Below are 21,234 nucleotides of genomic sequence, written 5' to 3'. Positions count from 1 at the left end.
TACTTAAGATTTTGATATTTTGTTCACCACATTTCTTTTCTGCATTAATTTTTATTTTAAAAAATGTCGCATCCCTGAGTTTTTTGGCACCTACTTACATTTTGTGCCCAGGGTGAACGCCTCACTGATCTTACCCTCATCCTGGCCCTGCTCAACCAACACCTGGGCTGTGGGCTCAGGTAGATCTGTGAGGCCACAGCGAGCACAGCCTCTCCCTTTTACCCTCTTCAGCTCAGATGGGTCAGGAAAGTCTCCTACAAGAACTAAGTTCTCCCTGCTTGCAAAAACGAAAACAAAGGGTAAAGAAAAGTGTCCTCTTTGTCTAACAGGAAGCCAATGGGAGTGTTACAGAACAGCAGTTGTCGTAGATAGAACTGACCCATGGGAGTTTCAGTTGCTCTATTCCAGGGCTTATATCTTTCTGGACAGGAACCATAATGAGCAAAAGAACTAATGCCCACAAGGTGAATTTAGCAGAAGAATCAAGGAGTCAGAATAATACATTAATTCAAAAAGTAGGAAGACTCCCTCCAAAGAATGCTAAGTTAAATAAAAATGAGAGACTTAAGATGCACACACAAATGTGACATAAAGCTCTTTTATGTAGTGAAATGGGCAGGAGTACATGCGGTACACCTAAAGTAACCGATGGTAACTTTCCATTCTTGAAGAGAACAAAATAATACTTTCAATCGTATCACTAAACTTCTCATGGGACAGGTTGGTATGTGTCTCCTTATATTTTCCAAAAATACATGCTTACCGTCCTCAGGCAGGGGCCGGATGCTGCCCCCCACAAAGAACACTGGGGCCCTGCTTTCTCTCCATTTGGGTTTGAAGTGAGTAGAGTGGAGAAAGGGATGCTTTCAGAAATGTTATCTTACTTAATGCCCCCATAGCCTGTAGCTCCGTAAGGAACAGTCTAACGGGAGAAAGAGAGGATTAGGAGCTGTGGGGGGAAAAGCTTTCCTTCTGGCAGTTTCTACAGCTAGAACCATGAAGCCCCCAGGTGTCACACTGTTTTCTCTGGAGGAATATGATAAGATTAGATGTAATGTTATTATGCTGTCTCATTTAGCAAGTAGTATCATTATCCGATTGTTTGGAAAGGTGAAATACAGGGGATGCTGGTTCTTTGCCCTACCATGGAAGGAACATTTGGACACCACATTACTTTTTTTGGAAAACGGAAGCTAAAGCTAGAGGCCAAAAAAGCTCTCAAAAGAGAAGATGAAGAAAGTTAGGAATATTGGTCTGATTAAAAAGCTCTCAAAATTATCTAGTGAATGCTGACATTAGATAGGTATTGGTCTTTAGGTAATAACATGGGTATGTATCTACTTTATGCACTTCTATGCAGATTTAGTAGAAAAAAATACCTAAATATATATTTAATTCCATAGGATCCCAGTGCATTTTGAGGATTTAAACAGATAAGCCAACCTCAAAGGGACTGATTCTTGCAACTAAAACACAGACACCTCTGGGGTGAAATGTGGCAACAGTTTGACAGGCATAGCAGTAGCTTAGGCCAGAAAGGATTTATCCAATTAAAATTATGGGATGAATTTTGGCTGGCAGAATGTAATTACCAGCCTTGGAATGGATCCAGGATCCTGAGGTTAACACCCCTCCTCTTGCCAACAACCCTCCTACCTGCCAACACTCCGAGATGGAGAAGGCTGGATCTGACATAATCGCACATAATACTGTTGTGACATCTAAGTACAATGATGATGATGTGAGAAGCATCATGAACCTGATTTTTTTTAACACTCATTATGTTACTTATTTTTATGCCACATTAGGCTAGAAACCAAATGTCCACATAAATGTTAATTTCCTCAAATCTGTGTTTAAAAATTATAATTAGAAAATAAAAAATAGATTTAAAAATTAATTTATTCCGTCAAAGTAGTTATTTAGTGATTATTTCACTACAGGAACAAAATTGGATCAAAATGGTGACATTTAATCCTTGCTACACGAAAAAAAAAAGCAGGTCCTGATTTTTTGGAAGCGAAATGTGTTTTCAAGGTTGAGTGGCCTAGAAAAAAAGGAAATGCGGAAGCCTGATTCATATTCGTTGTAACTTTGACTAAATGGGTATGCGCAAGGACTGCTTTTGTCCCGGGGTGGGTCCAGTTCACAGTCACGGGGGGCACTAATCCTCCAGGAGGGGATTTACCAGAAGGGTGTGTGTGAGTGCGTGTGTCCCTTCCAAGGAAACCAGAGAAGAGCCCCCTGCTGGTGCATGATCAATAGGCAAAGACCTGATCATTAGATTCCAATGCCCCTTTAAAGTCATTAATTGACTACAGAATTGTGGAGGGTCTGGCGATACAGAAGAGCAGACGAAAAGGCAACACTGAGAAAAATCTGAAGCGTTCAAGGACGCCAGGCACGTGGTGCCGGGTCAGGGAGGGAGAGGCAGAGCCAGCCCGGGCGGCGTGCGGCTGGGGTGGGGCGCGCTCCGGGCGTCCGGGAGGCGGAGCCGGCGGCAGAGACTGCGCGCGGGCCACGCGCGGCGGCGACTCGGGCTGGGCGGCCGCCCTGCCCCACCGCCCTTCGGCGCTCGCAGGTCCGCTCCCCTCCCAAACCGCAGAGCGGCAGGCGCGGCCGCTGGTTCGAGAGCTCGGCCGGGGCAGCGCAGCCGCCGGCCGCCCCTCGCTCCCAGGCGCCACAACCCCGCGCCCTCGCCGCTGCTGCGTCCCGCGAGACCTGTGGGGAGGTCGGGAGTCACTTCGGGTTCCCTTTCAGCCCACGTGGTCCTGGGACACTCCACCCAGGAACCTAGTCGGCACCGAGCAGGGAATCCCAGCAGCGGGGTTCTGGCCCCAGCACGCGTTGCGGCAGCCGGGCGAGCGTCCTGGCGGCCTCCAAGTGCCGGAGGGGTGCGTGCGCAGGGGGCAGGTGAACTGCTGCACTTTGCACTTGCTGGGCTAGGTTCTCCGCGGGTGGGGAGGCGCGGGGGCGGGGGACGGCCGCGTGTTTAATCTATCACCAGAGGTCATCCAATGGTAATTGAAGGATGAGCTGGGAGGACTAGGATCTCCCTGTCCCAAACACAGAGTGTTTTGGGGGGCTTGCGTTTGGGTCACTTTCTGAGCCTGGTACTGTCGCTCATTTCAGCTTCGCTGTGAAGGTGAATTTTTCTAACACCATCTTTGTGTGATTTAGCTGTCCACAGGGAATCAAAATGTGGAATGAGAGGATGAAACTAATCCTTTCTTTTGCACTGTTAGGGGTTGCCATAAACACCATTTGTTAAAAAGCATAATTATGTTGGGAAAGTGCCTGATGAGACAATTAAGCTGCGTAAACACACTGAAAACAAATGAAAACCAGAAGACGCCCACACCCCTTGTGTAAAGCAATTTTTTGTTTACATAGAAACGAGAGGTCTGGGTTGCTTTATTACAACAATGTTATTAATATCTAGAAAAACCTAATGACAGAATTTTTATGAATTTTCAGTGATGAGATGATGGACATGATATGAAAACCTGCCTGCAAACCTGAGCTAGCTACGAAGCCCGAGCTCTCTCTAGGTTAAGATGATTAGGCCAACGAATGATCCTGGCGAACAAGCCAGTGGATTTATTGAGGGAGAGCACCATTACTTGCACCAGAGCACTTTTAGCTTAAACTCTAAAGTTTAAAGCGTGTCTCAGAGTTAGACCACTGTGGTTGGTATCCCTCACACAGGGAACATTACCTGTCAGAAAAAGACCCTCATTAAATATTTGTTGAATGAATTCATGAGGGCCTCATCTATTTTTAGTAATGATATTTAAAAGAGACCAAAGTTATGAGGTCCTGAACTTGAAGAGGGAAATTATTTTCTTATTATTTTAAGATGTTTTAATTCCTTTAGATCATGAATATCATTTGAAGTATGGAAAGATGAGTCAAAAATGCTATTTAGAGTACTAAAAAGTATCAAAGCAACCTCCAAAACCTGTATAATTAATTTTCAACAAAAATCACATTTTTGATATTATTGAATAATATGTATCAGAATATGTGTCATCTTTCAAGTTACAGAATTTTGTAAAAAGACTTTAAACTGATTTAGAAACTTTGGTGGAACAAGGAGGAACTTAGACAATTGTCATGTAAACCATCCAAATGGCTTCCTTATTTATTTGTATAATGTCCATGGCATGGCCTGTAGACACTTTCATTTTTGCCACAAGAATTTCTTTTGTAAGAATCCACATATTAAATAATCTTCCTCATTTCCTTTTTCTGCATTTCCCCACTAAATCTAGTTTAACAACAAAAAAAAACATACCTGTTTGTAAAATAGTACAGACCTTGAAAACAGGGATAAGGCTAAGGAAAACTATGCTTAAAATGGGATAACATACTTTAATGAAAAACTTTCACTTACATGATGGAATTCACGCTGAGGACCCTGCCAGGTATTTTCCAGTGTCGTTACAAGGTTTATATGTATGTGACCATGTACACATGGTTTCTTATTTTAGTCAATCTGGAGATTTTATGCTTTAGAATTTTTCTAGGAATGAAATAGTAAAGTGCTCATATTATGACTGCTTCATTTCCAAAAAGTTATGATTTTTTTATAGTTAAAACATGAAAATATGAATCAACTCTAGAGACACATAAAATTTTTTCTCCTATTCCAGAAAAATCATGTCTTCTTCCAGAGTGGGGCTCCGTTTGGCTGCCTGTTTACTAAACGTTTCAGAAGCCGGAAGAAAATACATTGTTGAGAACATAGCAAAAGCAGCTCTTCTTGACAAAAATGGTAGGAAAAACAGACAATCGAAGCTGAATATTATAGTGTTTTGATAATTTAGTAATTTTTGTACTGAGCACACTGTATCTACAGAACACTTTTCTTTCTTTCTTCCTGAATTTTCCTCCTTGCTCTTGAGCTGTTGCAGCTCTGCGCAACTCCAGGATACTGAGATAGCTCAGTTACTCAGATGTGCACATATGCTCTTTTCCAAATGTCTGCATACGCTCAGCAGCGCAGCTCTTAACATTTGCGTGTGAATCTCTGAGATGCGTGTTGTTCAGGATATTGACAGGCTCCTGGGGAGGATGTATTTACATAAAAGTATAATGTTTCCCTCATGGGTCATTTATTTGATCATTAATAGAATGAGCATAATCGTACCTTATGCTTTTTATTGAGCAGGTTAAATGAAAAATAAACTTGCCAAATACCAACTACTTTTCCCAGCACTCCTGCCAGCAAAGCCCATGCAATCATTACAGTATTATTATTTCTACCTTCTTTTCTCTGTATAGACACTGTTAGGCAAGTGCATTTAAATGATGCGCATAAGATCACTCAGCAATTTGGTGACGGAAGACTGGAACTCATGCCTCCTTATTCCCTTGGCCAGTATTACTATGAAAGATACTGCTCTGTTTTTCACCCTTCTTAAAATGTTCCTGTGGTGACACATGGTTAGGTATTATTTGTCTTTACTTTCACACACACACTAACACACACAACAGTGTATACAATCATTTAAATAGAATGCTGTTATTAAATCAATAACTTTTTGGCAACAGGTGAAACCAGCCCTAAAGCATTTCAGACAGTAAATTTTAATTTCCAATTGTCATTTTTAATGTGGTTACTGCTTTTCATAAGAAAGAAGTGTTTTCCCCCAACCCATCTTAACTGTGAGCACATTTAAGTTACTGTCTTGCAACTTTGCAGGAGCTAGAAATGTCTATGAAAATTCCTGATAATTGCTGATAAGAAAACTTCTTTGGAGTTGGTATGCAGCTGTGATTTTGCATGCTTTTTGTGGAAAGAGCCAGCTCGGGCTCTTCATTGTCAGAAATAGTACATCTAATGGGATTGGGTTGCCTGTCTCTGTGATTAAGTGAATGTGCAGAGACATTTGTGGAAGACACACACTGATGGATGCCTGGGTCTCAACTCACAGTTTTTATCAGCTTATTAGTGGCAGCAGCTCAAATGGAATTATAGCTATTATACTCCATTACAAATACCAAACAATTTACTTCTGCTGAGATTCACACTGACGGCTCCTCTTGCCAGCAGTAATTTTTTTCTATATGCATGCTTAAGAAATTGCAGGAGAGTGTTTTATTCTTTCAGCATTTGATTCAATTGAATCATATGAAACTGAGAATAAAAGCTTTTCAGGAGAAGATTTAGGATGAAAAAAAATTACATCACATCTCTTTTCTTCCAGGAGTTAGAGTATGTTGAAAAACTATATAAAATAGGAAGTTGCATGATCTTGTTCTTACTTCATCTTTTATAGTTTTCAAAATGCAAGGAAGGTAGCACTAGTTAAGAAAATGAACCTTTTTTTTTTTTACAAATATTTTAAAGGCATTTATTTTTAAGTGAGTGGAATAAAACCATATAAACTGTATTTTTTTTTCTAATTAAGCAATGTGAGCACATTTAAATGGCCTAGAAAGGTCTTAGGTAAAGGAATCTGAGTAATAAATTTTAGACCTACACCAGGGCAGGACTCTACAGATGCTCGTTTGGCCATGAGTGAGTGACATATGTTTATCTTCTCACATTATTAAAATTAATAGTGTAGGGCTGTTCTAAGCTCTGTAGTTCCTGGGTGTAACTTGTTTTTCCTTTCCTCTGAAAAGATTAATTGTTAAGCTGCCAGGGGACAAGGAGACAAGGTATAATAGCATAACCAAAGGTTTAATTACCGCCTGAAAACTTTTGTCCTTCACTTTGAATTTGCTTTTGTAGGGTTAAGGGGGATGTTTAAGGAGCCTGGACCATGCTTGTAAACTTCAAAAATAACTCTAGGGTTATGTGTGGCTGCCACACAAGGGAATGTCAGCTTTCTCCTCCAGGTTACACATATTCAAGAGAGTCACAAACCGCCAAAAGCTGGAAGTTGTTAACATCTGAAGCCTGTTGGTGGCCTCCGAAAAGGAGATGGTGGACTCAGAACAGTTTCTAACGGACAGGTGCATGCGTCTCAAAAACCTCTGCTCTGGGCACTAATTGGTCTATTCTAGTTTTACCAGATGTCAGATCTTGACCCAAACAGTTTAGTTTCTGGATTTTGGAAGGAAATATTGACAAGGCCTAGGTGATGAGATTGATAAGGAACAGGATTTAGAGCCATATGATTTGGCTATTGAAGAAAGGAGCTACCATCTTAGACTGAGTTAAGGGAATTTTGGCAAATTCAGTAGCAAGTCCAAAAGAGCGTCTCTTATAGACATCAAAAGCTTGTGTCTGAGCTGAGCCATCTGGTTATACAATAAGATGCTGTAAGAAAAGTGGACATTGCCTCTCATTCATTTCATGTTTATTCAATGTCACTTCCAAAAGTCACATCCCAGAATTTTTCCACTAAGCTAAATTTAAATATACCAGAAGAAATTAACTATTAAGGTTTTATCACAGAAAAAAAATTCTTGCACTTCTGTCTTGTTTTTTTTTACAGGAAAGAAACATCCTCAAGTTTCAGTGCTCAATATATTTTCTGATCAAGACTACAACAGATCAGTCATTACAATAGCAACTTCTGTTGATAAGTTGGGTAAGATTTCAGTTTCTTTCTTTACATATATGTCTTTTTTTTTGGTGAGGGGTAGGCTTCAGGTAGACCTGAACATTCTCTAATCATTGATTTCCTCTGTAAATCTGAATACTCCCCTCTATTAAGTAAAGAGTCTACCACAAAACTACATTTAATCATTTTTCTGAACATGTAAATCTCAAACAGTCTCCATTTCCTCTTTGTTACAGTGAACCTTGGGGTCCAAGATTTCATAATTTTTTTTTTTTTTTTTTGCTGAAGGTGATCACATATCCTTTGGGGTTAAGAAAAGACATCTTCAGGTTTTAGCCTGTGAAGTAATAGTGTTGAAGTCAGCTTTCATTTCACTGCGAAGCTGGCATAGAATGAAACATGCTAAGCAGTGCATTCTGGGTTGGGAGCTTGAGATCTGGAGTTGGGCCACGAGTTGACATGTCTTATAGGGACATTGTAAGGTTTAGTAGAGAGCTTACAGATAACTTCAGCAAGCATAGGACAGATTATCTTTTTTTTTTCGAGACAAGAGTCTCACTCCATCACCCAGACTGGAGTGCAGTGGCCTGATCTCGACTCACTGCAACCTCTGCCTCCGGGGTTCACGCAATTCTCATGCTTCAGCCTCCTTTGTAGCTGGAATTACGGGCACACACCACCATACCTGGCTAACTTTTTGTATTGTTTTCAGTAGAGATGGGGATTTGCCGTGTTGGCCAGGCTGGTCTCAAACTCCTGACCTCAAGTGATTTGCCTGCCTCAGCCTCCCAAAGTGCTGGGATTATAGGATTGAGCCACTGAGCCCGGCCTGGACAGATTATCTTGAATGTTGTCTTAATACAGGATAAAAATCTGCTTTTTCCTCTATTGCTAAAATGGTCATACTGTATTACTAATGAAAACTCAGAGTAATATCACAAAACTCTTAGGTGTCTATAATATGCATTTAGCTATAATAATTCAATGAAAAATATAATTAGTGGATAAGAGCAAAACTAAAATAAGTAAGCTTTAAAAAATTTATGGGAAAAAAAAATTTATGTGTTTGGGCACAGTGGCTCATGCCTATAGTTTCAGCACTTTGGGAGGCCAAGGTGGGAGGATTGCCTGATGCCAGGAGTTTGAGACCAGCCTGGGCAACATAGCAAGACTCAGTCTCTAAAAAATAAAAAATAAAAAAAATTATGTTTGTGTATCTATTTTAATATAATTACTCATAAGGCATTCTGAAAATAAGGAATTTGATTAGATTAATTGGAGACAATTGAAAAAATTTAAAGTAAACAATTGTAAAAAAAAAATAGTATAAGACCAATAAATCTTGTATAATTCTCCCACTTTGGGGAGGAAAAAGCTGGAAGAAATGTCAAGTTTTATGACTGTTGGGAGGTGGGGTGAGGGGAAAGGTTAGATTTTGTATTTTTCATTATTTTGGACAAAAAATCTTCTATACAGATTACAGAAGAAAAGCAACTAGTGGACCAACAAAATCATAGCTTTTTCTTTAGATGCAGTTGAAAGCTGAATGATTGTTTTTCACAATTTTGCATTTTTAGGCAGTTCTGTTCTGGCTGCCTGCCTAGAAGCCTTCCAGGCTATCGATATGGAAGTTCAAGAGGGAATCCACCCTTGCCTGGGAGCAGTGGACTTGATTCCGATTTACCCTCTCTCTGGTGTCACAGTGGAAGAGTGTGGAGTGGTGGCCAGAAGTAAGAGAAAGTTTGGGGTTATGTGTTCTTTCTTACTGGAAACCATTTTTACAAACTGAAATAGCTTGTGAGAATCAAATCACTCCTCAGCCCCTGGGAAAAGTTGATCTTGAAGAACTGTATCAACAATACACTGTGTGTTTGTGACACACCCCTCCACTTCCTACCCCATGACATTATGGAACACTAAATGTTGTGGGATATGGCAAAAAAAAAAAAAAAAAAAAAAAAATCAATAATTTTATCCCTTACAAATTCACAGTAGATCTTGACGAAACAATAGTAGTTTCTAGTAAGTCTTTTAGGCTCTTCAGGGCAGAACGATGGTGTGTTTTGCCTATCTATCTGTGTCCTATTTTCTTGAGCAGGGGTAATGATGAAGTTGAAAATCCACTTAAATGTAACTCTTACCCCTTTTTCCTCTGACTTTTTTTTTTTTCCTTTTTTCCCTGTGTACAACTCTCTCTAAGATTTTCTTTAGAGCTGAACTGCCACTTGAATGATTTCAGCCCCAGGGGTAAGGTTAATTTGGAAAAATTTGAGCTATGTCACTTGAGGTGTTTTTGAATTAGGCAAATTGGGAGAAAAGAAAGACCTTTTGCCTGGACTGTCTAACTGTACCACGGTTAATTACAAGATGCAGAGGCTTATAATCTTCGGGGAAAAAAGCCGCCTTAGGATAATTGCATTCTTTTCTGTATGACCTCAGAAATCCCTCTATGATGTTGCCTCATTTTTAATTAATGGTGAATTGTCTAACATTTGGGATGTAGATTTGGACTTTAGCTGAGCTACATTAAGCACCAGAAATAGGAAATGAGACTTGCTTCCAAAGGAGTACCTCACTACTTATGCTGCATTTTATGTGACCTGACAGTTGAAGGGTTATCCAAGGGAAATCTTGGCCCCAGACTTGCTTTACGTTTTATCCAAGAAAGAGTTAAAATTCAGCATGGGGGGGGGGGTGGGGAAATATGTTCCACACAAGAATGAAGAGTTCAGAATTGTCCAGACCAGATTAATGATTTTAATTGTCTTCAAAACAATTATGGACAATTACATTAAATCTCAAATTAGCTAGTACATGAAGTTCTTCATTACATCAGGACTGGTCCACCCCAGATGTTCATCCTGTGTAGGAGACAGTTGAGAATCAGTGAGTCTGGACACAGGATTTCTCTCTTCCCTTGCCCTTTGCTTCATTGGCAGCTACTGTACCTCATGATTTAAACATGGACATTTCTAATTAAATGAGAGCTCAGCTGCATTCTTGAACTAATTTGTAACATTTGATTTGAAATGTAATAGCTTCAATCTTCATCTGATTAAAACCAGTCCTATACTGTACATGGTTACTATTTTGGTGCTCTAACATGCAGTTTTTATTTTTACATTCCCTTTTCTACACAGCTGTTCATCTAATATCATCCAAATTTTTTTTAAGTTTTTTTTTTTTTTTTTTTTTTTTTTTTTGTAACAGCATGCTCAGGCATTCTTATAAGGCAGAAGTATTCGCATTCTAGGATCCCGCTGTTCTTAGAACAGTGAAAGGATGTTTTTCCCTAGAATAAGGCTTTCCCAGAGAAACCAGCTTTAACATAATAATCAGCTAACTTTCTCTGGACAAAGGGCAATAAATAGCATCCCAGTGACATAAAAGAGTTGATACTGATATGTGTAATTTATGTATACTTTGTATGCAAAAATGCTGAATAACATATTTCAGAACTTTTTAATATCAGCTATAAGTTTGCTTATAGCTTCAGGAAGAGGTTCTTAAGGTGGGTCCAGGATGAGGTTCTTAAAGTGGGTCCAAAGTTGGTATTCAGAGGATTTATAAATAACTGTCAACAATTTTTGTAAGTTTTTATGCATGTGCATTGTGTATATATACATAGAGACATACACTCACACATAATTTTGCGTATCATTTTAGTTTGAGGACTTTTAGAATAAAGGGAACAGTGATGCAGAGGCCCAGAGGTGAGGGCAGCCTGAACTTGAGCACCTGCAAAGGACTTCAGTATGGCTGCATGGAACTTAGAGGTGTGGAATGGGAAAGACATTCCTGGGAATGTTATGAAATGAGGCTCAAGAGGTAATCAGAGGCCAGATTATGAAGTTTTATTTTTTAAAAATTTTTTGAGATGGAGTCTTGCTCTGTCGCCCAGGCTGGAGTACAGTGGTGCAATCTCGGCTCACTACAACCTCCGCCTCCCAGACTCAAGTGATTCTCATGCCTCAGCCTCCCAGGTAGCTGGGACTACAGGTGTGCACTGCCATACCCAGCTAATTTTTTTTTTTTTGTATTTTTAGTAGAAATGGGGTTTTGCCATGTTAGCCAGGCTAGTCTTGAACTCCTGACCTCAAGCAATCTGCCGGCCTCGGCCTCCCAAAGTGCTGGGATTACAGGCATGAGCCACCGCACTTGGCTAGATTATGAAGTTTTAGATGTTAGGTTGAAGGGTTCAAATCTTGTGCTAAAGGCAGTGGTAACCACTGAAGTGTTTTAAGCAAGAAAATTATATGATTGGCTTTCAGTTTTAGAAAGATCACTCTGCCTGCATGATAGAGAATGGACAGGAAGCAGGCTGACCAGTTTGGAAGGATGATATTGGCCTAAGAGAATAGACAATGGACAGATTCCATGGGCTGTTGCTGGTGAGGGACAGAGCAGTGGTGTGATAATGTTATAACTTAAAATGACAGAAGAAAGGAGGTTTGAGGGAAAGAGCATGAATACATTTTTTTTTACATGCTGTCATTTGACAGCATGTAAAAGGTTGGCAGAGGTAAAATAATAATAATGTTCTAAATGATTCATCGTGAACAATGTTTACATAGGTATAATAATGTAACCACTAACTATTGGTCCAAATTTTGATATAAATATATTGAGAGGATGGTTGGTTATACAGTTTAGAGCTCAGGTGAGATGTAGATCTAGTCTATATTTATTTAAAGCTTACAGGTTTTTTCCCCAATATTTTGGACATTGGTATTTATTTATTTATTTATTTATTTATTTATTTATTTATTTTTTGAGACAGAGTCTTGCTGTGTCACCCAGGCTGGAGTGCAGTGCACTATCTCGGCTCACTGCAAACCCCGCCTCCTGTGTTCAAGCGATTCTCCTGTCTCAGCCTTCCCAGTAGCTGGGATTACAGGTGTGAGCCACTGCATCTGGCTGGTTTTCATTTTCTATAAGAACTCACAATTGATCTATTAGGCTACATCCCATTTTTATCACTATTAGGTCTCTAAATTTTTTTTTTTTTTAGGACAGGATCTCGCTGGGTTGGCCAGGCTGGAGTGCAGTGGCATGATCCCGGCTCACTGCAACCTCTGCCTCTCTGGTTCAAACAATCTTCCCACCTCAGCCTGCTGAGTAGCTGTGATCACAGGTGCATGCCACCACACCTGGCTCATTTTTGTATTTTTTATAGAGACAGGGTCTTGTCATGTTGCCCAGGTGGGTCTTGAATTCCTAGGCTTAAGCAATCCCCACCTCAGCCTCTCAAAGTGCTGGGATTACAGGCTTGAGCTACTGCCCCTAGCCAGGTCTCTAAAATTATTTCCTTTCCTCCTTCTCTCTCTTTCTTTTTTCTTCCTTCTTTCCCTTTCTTTCTGTTTGTTTTTATCAAAATGATACAGGCATGTAGCTAAAAATCACATACTGTAGGGGGGTTTATTCTAAAAATTCTAAGTACCTATCTAACCCCCTTTACCTCCTACCATACACACACTTCAATTTCCTTCTCCTCAGAGCCAGCCGAGTACTTTCTACTCTTTTACGTTATTGATTTAACTCTAGATATCAAAATACCACACTTACACTGGTACATCTTGGTCTTTCAGTTTTAGGCATTATCTGTTGACTTCTCACTGTGGAATATGAAAATTTAGCTTCCCCTTACCCCACCTCTCATCTCTAACACACACACACTCACACAAACACAGACACACACCACTCACACTTCCCAATCTTCCAACCTCTCAACATATTTATATCAAAATTTGGGTCAATAGTTAGTGGTTACATTATTATAACTATGTAAACATTGTTCACAATGAATCATTTAGAACATTATTATTATTTTACCTTTTTTGCATAACTTTATACTTTTGCTGGAGTTGGTCATTATCTTTTTGATAATTTGTTTGCTTAGTGTTTTATATACTTACCACTGGTTTAGCTCCAAATTCTCTGTCAATAGTTACATCTCTCCATGCATTCAGATAGAACACTTCATGCATTCATTGAGGGTTCTATCAATTCCATCTTCTTAAAGAAGTATCTTCAAGAATACTCTGACCTGTTCCAGTTAGGACTAGCTGCCCTCAGTGTGTTGAGGATAACTGTCTTCATAGGATCTCCCTCAGCCATCATCATGACTTTCATCTTTCTCCATGTTGGATGCCCTGGTCCTCAACCTGAATCCCATGTCTTCTCTTTCTCTTTTTTTACTTTCTTGGTTTATGGTGTCGTTTTGGTGGAACACATCCTTTAGTAGCTTTCTGAAAAAAAATGAAGTACATTGGTGACCCTTTGCATGTCAGAAAGTGCCATTATTCTACCTTCACACTGAATTGTTAGTTTGTCTTGCTATAGAATTCCAGGTTAGAAATAACTTTTCTTTAATTTAAAGATGTTGTGTCACTGAGTTCTTGTTTCCACATTGCTATTGAGACTTCTGAAACCATTATGACTCCTTATTTTTTGTATGTGACCTTTCATTTCTCTCTGGAGGCTTGTGAGGTCTTTGCTTGGTTCCCAGTGTTCTGAAATTTCCCTGAAGTGCTTTTGTATGGGTCTGTTTCCATCCATTATCCTGGATACTTGGTGAGTCCTTTTATTCTTTGAAACTGTTGTCCATCAGTGCTGGACAATTCTTTTGAATTATTCCATTGATGATTTCTTCCATTTTCTCAGTTCTTTCTAAAAGCCCCATTATTTGGAGATTAGAACTCTTTTACTGGTCCTCTACATTTACTTTCTTTCTTATTTTCCATCACTCTATTTTTATAACACTTTCTGGCAAATTTCGTCTACTTGCTGTCCCAGCCTTCCATAAGTTTTTATGGCTTCTATATTAATTTCCAAGTGCTTTCATTTACTCTGTAAATGTTCCTTTTATTTTACTTTTCAAGAGAACATCCTGGTTTTATTTCATGAACGTATCATTAATGGATCATTTCGGTTTCTTCTTCCTGTATAGTCTCCCCTCACCTTGTCCCCTTCACCCTGTTGCTTTTGCCTGTTTTTTTTTTTTTTTAAAGGCTTTCCTTAAATGTTTGATAACGCCGTGTTGGCTGCTTATTCTGAGTGGATGCTGGAAGGCTGAATGGACACTCCAAGTGTGCAGGTGGGGTTTGTCAACTGTAGGCTGACATGGCTGGGTTATTTCTTTGGGGAACTCATACTTCAGTATTTTTTTGGTCTTTCCTCTTGAGCTGTTGAAGTTCCCCAGAGGAGGATCTTCCAGTGTCCAGCCTCGAGTGGAGACACCGCTGCCAGTGTTTTAGAAGCTGAGTTGCACAAAAGGGCTGAAAAAATATCAATGTTTAGATTGTCAATATAAATGCTCTTTTAATTCCTCTCTTTTCATTACTCACCCCAGCCCTCAGCTGTGTCCATATTCCCCAGCCCAGACACCTTGTGTTTTACCTCTTACATATTCTGCCAGGGTGTGGCAGGGCAGGTGCCTGTCTGTGTGGATCAGGGATGGGCTCTGACCGCTGCTGAAGCCGACTTCCCACCCATCTTCTGGTTTTGAGCTTCCCCTTTGCCTTCCCTCCCAAAGTGGGGCTGCTGGTTCTGCCCTCTGTCAGGCGTCTGTGGGATGCATCAGGTGCTTCTCTGCTGCTCCACTTGCTGCCTAGAGTCTGCCGAATCACATCCCCCTCACACGTTTTCTCTGCAGCTTCCAGTGCAATTGCCTCCTCTTTATTTCTGTTTGTTTGAGTTAATGCTTGGGAAAAAAATTTCTTTACCATTTTTTTTCCTTGGGGTTTTTGGAAGAAATGAAAGTAAACATATGGATCCACATTTTCATGTTTTCCTGGAAGTCCCTACTTCTCTTGGCGATTTTAAATCATCTTGGATCTTTCAGGAACAATGCATTCACCTCACTTGGAATCATTGGTAAATTTTCAGGAGCATTCTTCTTTTGTCTGACTTCTACTCGGTATTGAAGATATTTAGTCTGATTTTCTGGACTTCTATCAAGTTTCTATAGACAATTTCTCTGCAGGATACTGTGGACCCTAATGCTTCTTGTATGTGTTCCACGTCTTCCTCACTCTGTGCTTTCACATGCTGGACCCAGTGTCTCTGTAACATGACCCTGCTGCCTGTTGACACACAAACTTTCATGAGAAGGATTGAGTGATGATAGAGGGGAGGGGTCAGTGCAGAAGATTCTTAGGCAAATTCTCCCAATGCCTTGAGACACACAAACTTTCATGAGAAGGACTGAGTGATGATAGAGGGGAGGGGTCAGCGCAGAAGATTCTTAGGCAAATTCTCCCAATGCCTTGACGGTGAAAATAGGCTTACCTAACGTGTAGGCTCATAATATTCAGCTGCAAGAGTCTAGACCATAGTTAATGAATTTTACAAATGATATGGAAACTTGCTTTTTGTTTCATGTCATTGATCAAATGAATGTTTGCACAATGCCATATCAACTAAGGTCATTATTTAGAGAACTGGAAAGATAAATGCTAGCCATGTAAGTTACATGAATAAAGAAATAGTGCTGGCATGATTGATACTTATTGTTTTGATTTTTTAAAAAAATATATAAAACATTAAGGACTTTGATCAGAATGATCAGCCTTGTAGATTTTTTTCAATTATTCTTATGACTTGGAGGATGTGTGCCATGACACATTCACACAGCGTCAACACTCCCATGGTAGTCTTGAGACCCTTTGATTACCTTATTACAGATTGTCAAAACATGGGCTGATCTGGCAAATCAGGAACAACTTTTCACTTTGAGAATTTCTACTCTGATTCTCCAGTTGCTATGGAGATTGTCTCATAAAACAGTGTTGGATTTGGTTGAGATCAGTCAATTTAGATGCTGGGTTCTGATATAGTTCTAACCACCATCAACACTACCCTCATTGCCATAGCATAAAAACAATAGTTGATTTTACAAATGTGTGTAAACATATTTAGGGCATAGCATTTAGTTGAAGAATTACAGGAATACTGCCACCATAGAAAAATCTTAGAAAGCAAGGGATTGTGCATTGGGAAAGTACTTAAAATATTAAGATTGATTTCCAGTGACTTTAGTACATTTTAACTATGAAGGAGAGTTACCGGGTTGCTCATAAATGCATATTGCCACAGGCTGAATAAATGCAAGAGGAGTCTACCAACTACTGTAAAACAGAGGTACTAAAGAAGAAGGAAAGGCCAAATGGGAGAACTGGGATAAACAAACTTAATCTTCCATGACCAGCAGTTATGGATGAACCCAGCCATACTTGAAAAAGCTGCACTCTTTTCTCTTACTGTGGCTCTGCTACAACCTGCAGTGTGAGTGAGCAAGCAAGTTAACCCCATTGGGCAACACTTGGCCTGTGGGGGACCAGAGCTGGTGGATAAATGCTTGCCTCTTTTGTCCCTGAGATGGACAATTCTGAGGCCCATCTCAGCAGGATTGAGTCCCAGTTGCTCACAGCTTGATACCATATCCTGCTATGGACTTTTACTCCTTCCCTGTATCACTCTTCCTTTTTTTTGAAACAGGGTTTGCTTTGTCACCCAGGCTGAGTGCAGTGGCATGATTGTGGCTCACTGTAGCCTTGACCTTCCAGACTCAAGTGATCCTGCCACCTCCGCCTCCCAAATAGCTGGAACTACAGCATGTACCACCGTGCCTGGTTAATTTTCGTATTTTTTATGGGGTCTCCCTGTGTTGCCCAGGCTGGTTTCAAACTCCTGGGCTCAAGGGATCTGCCCACCATGGCTGGCCCCCTGTCTCACTCTTGATATAAAAGCAGTAGGGTTTATTGAAATATTGACAAGTGGCTGGGAGTGGTGGCTCATGCCTATAATCCCAGCACTTTGGGAGGCCAAGGTGGGAGGATTGTTTGAGCCCAGGAGTTCAAGACCAGCCTGGGCAACATAGGGAGACCTCGTCTCTACAAAGAATAAAAATAAAAAACATTAGCTGGGTGTGGTAGTGCGTGCCTGTAGTCTTAGTTACTTGGGAAGCTGAGATGGGAGGATCCCTTGAGCCCAGGAGGTTGAGGCTGCAGTGAGCCATGATGTGCTACTTGTACTCCAGCCTGGGCAACAGAGCGAGACCCTATCTCAAACACAAAACAAACAAACAGAAAAAGAAATATCAACAAGAATAAATGTCTTATAAGAATCTCCTAATTGGAACAAATGGGGGGATACATGAAATCCATGCTGCCTGACTATACACTTCTTGTAATTGTTTCCCAATCTAGAAGCCGCAGGTGAGATTTACAGTTAAAAATTAGGAGCCCCCTCCCCAGCCAACCACTTCACCTAGGTAAAAGGTCTCTTAAGACACTCAGTGTTAAACCAGGAGTCATTGTGGGAGACATCAAACATTCACCCCTTACTAACAAAGGGGGCCCTGGGGGGCCTCAAAGTTGAGGGGTTTTAGGTTTTCTGATTTTCAGTAGATATCTACAACACTCAGAGTTTGGTATTTTATATGATTGCTGATAGTGTTTTAGAGATTGTGGATCTGGTAAGGGTTTATAGCAACTGACTGAATACTAGGCCCTGGTATTTTTGAGCTCAGGCCCCATAACTGTGGAGATGTTTTTCCTGAATCCCTTTTCCTTTTATCTTTCCTTCCTAGCTTTTATAGTGGCTTCCAGTGTCAAGGCCACTAGGATTAGAAAACTCTGAAGAAATGATATAATGATGTTAATGACGTTGATGGGCTTGTAGATTTAAGTGCAAGTCTCTCCACACCGTCATGCACCCACCAACCCATCCACCTGTTCTCTATTGGTAGAGTAAGAGTGTGCTTCTTGGGAGACTCACAGCCTGCAATAATAATGACAACAATGTATTATGATATTACAATAATTATAGCATCATTAATTATCATTTATTATGTGACTATTAAAGTTACATAGGTTGAATAATTCATTCTCCAATTTTAATTACCTAAACATAGGTAGTAAGATAATATTTTGAGATACTAATTGTTGTGCTTTTCTTCTCCCCGCAGCCTGTGCGGGACTGTCTGAGTTACCTACCTTGAGCGGATTATAGGATTGTTATAGTGACAATGCAGAAGTAACAGTGTTCATGTTTGATTTATTTATTTATTTTAGAGACAGGAACTTGCCTGTTGCCCAGGCTGGAGTGCAGTGGTGCAATCCTAGCTCACTGCAGCCTTGACCTCCTGGGCTCAAGTGATTCTCCTGCTTCAGACTCCTGAATAGCTAGGACTACAGGCATGTATCACCATGTCCAGCTAATCTTTAAATTTTTTTTTTGTAGAGACAGGGTCTTGCTATGTTGCCCAGGCTTGTCTGGAACTCCTGGCCTCAAGTGATCCTCCTGCCTTGGCTTCCTAAAGCTCTAGGATTATAGGCATGAGCCACCACACAGCTAGAATTTCTGACAATCGAAAGCAGAGGCTTTGGGAAAGCAGTGCACAAAGTTTATATAGCGTAGCAACGAAATTAGAAAGAGAGTAGAGAAAGAAGAAGGTCACTTCACTCCCTCCCCTCAGGGAAATAAGAGTATTGGGGTGGGTTTAAGAGGAGAGCGTGACAAATAATACACGTCTTCCTTTCCCACATTTGGAACCAGCCCCACAGAAGAGAAAGGCAGATGAGAAATGGAGAGTACAATAACTTTATTACTGATAAAACTAGTATTGGCGGCTGGGACTACCCTACCAGAGAATTAGACTAACCCAGCCAGTCACAGGCAGTACCGGGCAGCCAAGGCCTGAGGCTGGACAGCTTTATGGCGAGGAGGAGTGGCCTGTAATGTGTGTTTCCTGCTGAAAACCAGCTCCTAAGAAGGAAGAGGGAGGCAGGGTGGGCCTGTGCACATCCAGTTTCTCTCCCAAACTTCCCATCAGAGAATGAAAGTTAGGAGGGAGCGAGGCTGGTGTTTTAGTTTGCTAGGGCTGTAGTAACAAAGTACCACAGTCTGAGTGGCTTAAACCACAGAGATTTATTGTCTCACAATCCTGGAGGCTAGAAGTCCGCGATCAGGGTGGCAGCAGGGTTGGTTCCTTCTGAGAGGTGTGAGGGAGAACCTGTCCCATTTTGGCTTGCACTTGACCTTCCTCATGGTCATGTGGCATTCTTTCTGTATATTGTCTGTGTCCCAATTTCCCCTTTTTATGAGGACCCCAGTCATATTGGATTAGGGACCCAACCTACTGTAGTATGACCTCATCTTAACTCATTACATCTGCAATGACCCTATTCCAGAATAAGGTCATATTCTGAGGTGCTGGGAGCCAGGACTTCAACATATGCATTTTTGGAGAATGCAGTTCAGCCTGTAACAGACAGCAAGATGAGCAGAGCTCTCTCCATGTGGAAGAAAACATCAGTAATGGGCGGAAAGCATTTTTCTCCAAAACATAGTTGAAAGAGGTTGGAGAAGGGTGTGTGAAAATGATCGTTATCTGAAAGGTGGGGATATGAAAAGGGGGAGGGCAGGACTTGACTCCTTTGGTGGGCAAATGGTGAGAGGTAGTGCCAGCTTTGAGACCACTGAGAGATTATTGTGTGTTGTCTGTGGCCAGCAGCCAAGAAGAGGCTTGAGAGCTGAACACGCACAAGGAAAGCAAAGTAACTCATGCAAAGCATTTGTGTGTCCTTCTGAGGAGCACCGAATAGGTGGAAGAGCCAAGTTAACTCTTTGTTGCTGTGGGGAGTAGGCTTAATGCTGAAGGCTATTTATACATTGCTGATATGTTATCCAGCAGAAGGATTCCTGGCCATCCCCAAGGCTTTGCCATGACCCATCTGAACTACTCTTTGGGGAACCTTTAGCATCTCTATAGCTTCTCTGAAAGAGAGTGAGAGGTCCTTAACAAGCGGGGAGCAATATATGCAAGTGAAAGGTCAATACCAATTCCACCCACTCAGGATGTATATGTGTAGATCTGCCTGTCAGTCTCTGATCAGCGTGAACTAACCAATAACATCACATTCCACTGTGGTTAGACAGGGAAGCAAGATGGGAAGTGGGCAGGATAAGAATTTGAAACTGGACACACTGGCTCATGCCTGTAATTCCAGCACTTTGGGAGGTCGAGGCAGGTGGATTGCTTGAGCTCAGGAGTTCCAAACCAGCTTGGGCAACACTGTGAGACTTCATCTTTACAAATAATTTAAAAAAAATTAGCCAGGTGTGGTGCTGTGTACCTCTAATCTCAGCTACTTGGGAGGCTGAGGTGGGAGGATTGCTTGAGTCTGGAAGGCAAGGCTGCAGTCAGCTGTGATGGTGCCACTGGACTCCAGCCTGGGAAACAGAGCAAGACCCTGTCTTAAAAAAAAAAAAAATTAGGGAGCTGAACAATCTGAGTTCAAATCCCACGTCTGCTACTTGTTTGCCAACTGGCTTGAGAAAATTTTTTAGTCTCTTCTTTTTCAGTCTCTAAGAGTTTTTGTATCTGTAAAATGGGAGAATAATATCATCCTATCAGGATGGTTATGATAATCGATGACTGTATAAAGCCCCAGGTCCTCTGCCTCCTACCGGCTGTCATTATTTTTAGTGATTCTCCATTGCCTTGTGGAGGGGGTACAGAGCAGTTGGAGCCCAGGAGAGTCCCTTTCACCATAAAGAGAGTGGATCCCCCTTTTCTGTTTTATGTATCAAGATTCCAAATAAGGTACCTTCTGAGAAAAGGGATTGCACAGCAAGATGTTAGAAAATCACTTGAGCAAGAGATGTCTGAAGTGCTTTCAGCTCTGAAATTTAAGTTCTATAGCAGACA

The 21,234-nt window shown here is 40.9% G+C and overlaps 1 protein-coding gene across 9 annotated transcripts in view; it reads left to right on the top strand.

Annotated features, from left to right (window-relative positions):
• The first annotated feature begins 2,483 nt into the window (after positions 1-2,483).
• The window catches only part of FTCDNL1 (formiminotransferase cyclodeaminase N-terminal like), a 90,748-nt gene continuing 71,997 nt past the window's right edge, over positions 2,484-21,234 (top strand). For 2 of the 9 annotated variants that reach the window (XM_063695072.1, XM_055380382.1), the window contains exons 1-4: positions 2,496-2,894; positions 4,656-4,777; positions 7,452-7,547; positions 9,098-9,250. In XM_063695072.1, coding sequence (XP_063551142.1) covers positions 4,663-4,777; positions 7,452-7,547; positions 9,098-9,250 — 364 coding nt within the window. In that variant the 5' untranslated portion in view covers positions 2,496-2,894; positions 4,656-4,662. Of the gene's footprint in view, positions 2,914-4,655; positions 4,778-7,451; positions 7,548-9,097; positions 9,251-21,234 lie in introns of all 9 variants that reach the window. The other 7 variants (XR_010129661.1, XM_055380381.2, XR_010129662.1 and 4 more) reach the window with 6 other exon arrangements.

Source organism: Gorilla gorilla, chromosome 11, assembly GCF_029281585.2.
Source record: "Gorilla gorilla gorilla isolate KB3781 chromosome 11, NHGRI_mGorGor1-v2.1_pri, whole genome shotgun sequence".
Lineage (NCBI taxonomy): Eukaryota > Metazoa > Chordata > Mammalia > Primates > Hominidae > Gorilla > Gorilla gorilla.
This window is presented reverse-complemented; position numbering and strand designations above follow the sequence as displayed.